The sequence below is a fragment of the Morus notabilis genome, unplaced genomic scaffold, assembly GCF_000414095.1.
Source record: "Morus notabilis unplaced genomic scaffold, ASM41409v2 Scaffold412, whole genome shotgun sequence".
Taxonomy (NCBI): domain Eukaryota; kingdom Viridiplantae; phylum Streptophyta; class Magnoliopsida; order Rosales; family Moraceae; genus Morus; species Morus notabilis.
The window spans coordinates 145,163-147,758 of record NW_010362086.1 but is presented as its reverse complement, the minus strand read 5'-3'; the positions used below and the strand labels follow the sequence as shown (position 1 = coordinate 147,758).

The window sequence follows — 2,596 nt, the reverse complement described above, 5'->3', positions numbered from 1 at the left end:
TACTTTTTACATTGTATTTGTAATTTAATAAACAATGTAAGTTTGTACAATTTGTAATTCGTCACAAAATGATTGCACTCTTTTTTCCTTGCCAAGTTTTTATCCCAATTGGGTTTTTCTTGGTACGGTTTTTAACGAGGCAATCATGAATTATAAATTTAAAAATTAATAAAGAAATAATTTTTTTATATAATTCGTGTGTTCATTTCAAATTGTAATATATATATATATAATATATATATATATAACTTAATATTAAAAAAAAGTTCAAAAAATTTGGGCAATTCAGGCGGGCTCGGGTCGCCGAATACAAGCCCATGGCCCGTTCAATGTGAAATTCGGGCTCGGGCGGGCGGCCCGGAAATCTCGGGCGGGTTGGGCTCGGGCTCAGGTAAATCCTCAGGCTTTTCGGGCGGTCCCAGGCGGCCCGTCTAAAGTTTCAGCACTAAGTAAAATGAGAGGTGTCAATTATAAACGTACCAGAGACATAAATGTTTATGGTTTTTTTTTTGTGTGTGCATATTTCTGTGATAGGTTTTTTAAAAAATGAATTATTAATAGCTCTTTATCTTTGATTGTGCTTGGATCTCCCACTCTCCAACTTGATTTTGCTTGCAACTATCTGTCCATCAAGTTGTCGTTTGTGCAATTAAAATCTTTGCAAAGTTTGGGTATTATTTGGTGCCAACTTTCAATCGATTTACTCTTGATCTGATTAGACGCCACATTTGTTTAAGCCCATATTTTTAACCTCCGAGATAGAGTCGGCGTTCTAGACAGAAAGAACAATAAGACTCTATGGGGCACGTTTGGTTGGGGAAAGAAACGATAATAAATCAAGATTCTTTAAAACAAATTCAAATTTCCAAATGAAAAATCGACAATGAACTAATTAAGAAACTTCTAAATCCCTTCCCATAAAAAGGAAAAAAGAAAAAATTAAAGAAACTTGTAATTGCAGCTAGTAATTAACAGTAAATCATTCACATATACTATGGTACCTAGTGTCAAAACCAAATATGCATCTTTTGCTCTTGGTACTTTCCCATCATTCTAACACAAAGCATTAACTGCATACAAACATATATATATATATATATGTATATGTATATTATATATATTATATTTACATATATATATATATATATATATTTTATACTGATCACGATCTCTGTCTTCCAACTTGAGAGTCCTAGAAAGAACGAACCATCGGCGGGCCATTATCGCTTGAGACCATATTTCTCCGCATTCCTCTCCACCATGCACAATCCTTATCCTCTTAACCTTCTAAAAAAAACCAAAAAAAAAAAAAAAAATCAGACAAAACATTCAAGAGAATGAAAAACAAACCCAGAACCTAAAACCCACCAAAATTAATCAAAAAGAAAAGAAAAGTAAGTAGAGAGATTATGAATAAATTAATAACCACCTTTGCTTGGGAGAAACCCACTTGGCCTTGACCCAATCAAGATGAACCCTCAAACGAGAAACAGGATAAGCAATCTCATCGCCGGTGGTCTCAAAGAAGACAAAGTAATCATCGGAGCCTTTTTTCCCGGAAATCGCTCCGACCCACCAACCGTCATTGTCGAAGGCATCGACAGCGTCAAAAAGACCGAACTCAGACGCCGGAATCTGGGGAGGTACGGGCCGTACTTCCCCAGCTCGTACGGTCTCGACCAGAGGCTCGGAATCGTTGTTGTCTTCAAGAAGATTCTTGTATTGGACAACGTACAAGTCCTTTCGCAGTTGCGACACCACCGTCGCCTCATAGTACGAGCCCACGAAACCTTCTTCTTTGCTGCAGACCTCGATCTTGTCTCCCCTCCGAAACTCCATTTGTTGAAAGACTAGAAACTTGGAGACCAAGGAGTTTGTTTGTTTGGAAATTGGAAGTGAATTTTCGGAATGCAGAATTGGGATCTTTATATATGGAAATCAGAAATTGGGAAAGTTGGGAATGTGTTTCCGACTCTTAAAAGGAAACTTAAATTTATTGATGAAAAATTTTCCGTTCAAAAAAAAAAAAAGAAAGAAACTATAGGACTGTTTGGTTTTGTTTTTATTTTTATTTTTCACGTTTTTCAAAACAAAAAAATGAAAACACAATGCCCCGTTTATTTCGCCGATTCGAGTTTAGAATTCGAGTTTTGCTACAGTAAAAAGCTCTCAGAAACAGTCACATCTAACTTTTTTACTACAGTAAAAAGTTCTCACACAAAATCACATCTCAACTCGAATTACAAACTCGAATCGGCGAAGTGAACGGGCTAAAAGTGAAAACGCGTTTGGCACAAAATTTTTTAGAAAATAAAAACAAAAACGTTTTTATCTTTTTGTGAAAAACTGAAAACGGAAAAAATCCGTTTTCATTTTCACGTTTTCGTTTTCAGCTGAAAAAGCTAAAAACTGATTTCAATTGTTTTTTTTTTTCTTTTCTTCTCTGTCTTCTCCAGCCGAAGAAGAGGCGGGAGATCCGGCGAACACCCACTGTCGCTCCTCTCCGACTGGCCCGCCGCCATCTTCTCCAACTGCCCGCCACCGTCTTCTCCGACTGCCCACCCCTCCGGATGCCTGCGACTACGACCCCCCCTCT

At 37.3% G+C, this 2,596-nt stretch overlaps 1 protein-coding gene across 1 annotated transcript; it reads right to left on the bottom strand.

Moving 5' to 3' along the window:
- Positions 1 to 1,169: 1,169 nt before the first annotated feature.
- LOC21388306 (DUF724 domain-containing protein 3) lies at positions 1,170 to 1,982 on the bottom strand. Its single transcript, XM_010101087.2, has 2 exons — positions 1,430 to 1,982; positions 1,170 to 1,287 (listed from the first exon to the last, which is right to left on the bottom strand). The coding sequence occupies exons 1-2, from the start codon at positions 1,837 to 1,839 to the stop codon at positions 1,272 to 1,274; spliced, it is 426 nt and encodes a 141-aa protein (XP_010099389.2). The 5' UTR covers positions 1,840 to 1,982; the 3' UTR covers positions 1,170 to 1,271.
- Between the last annotated feature and the right edge of the window lie 614 nt (positions 1,983 to 2,596).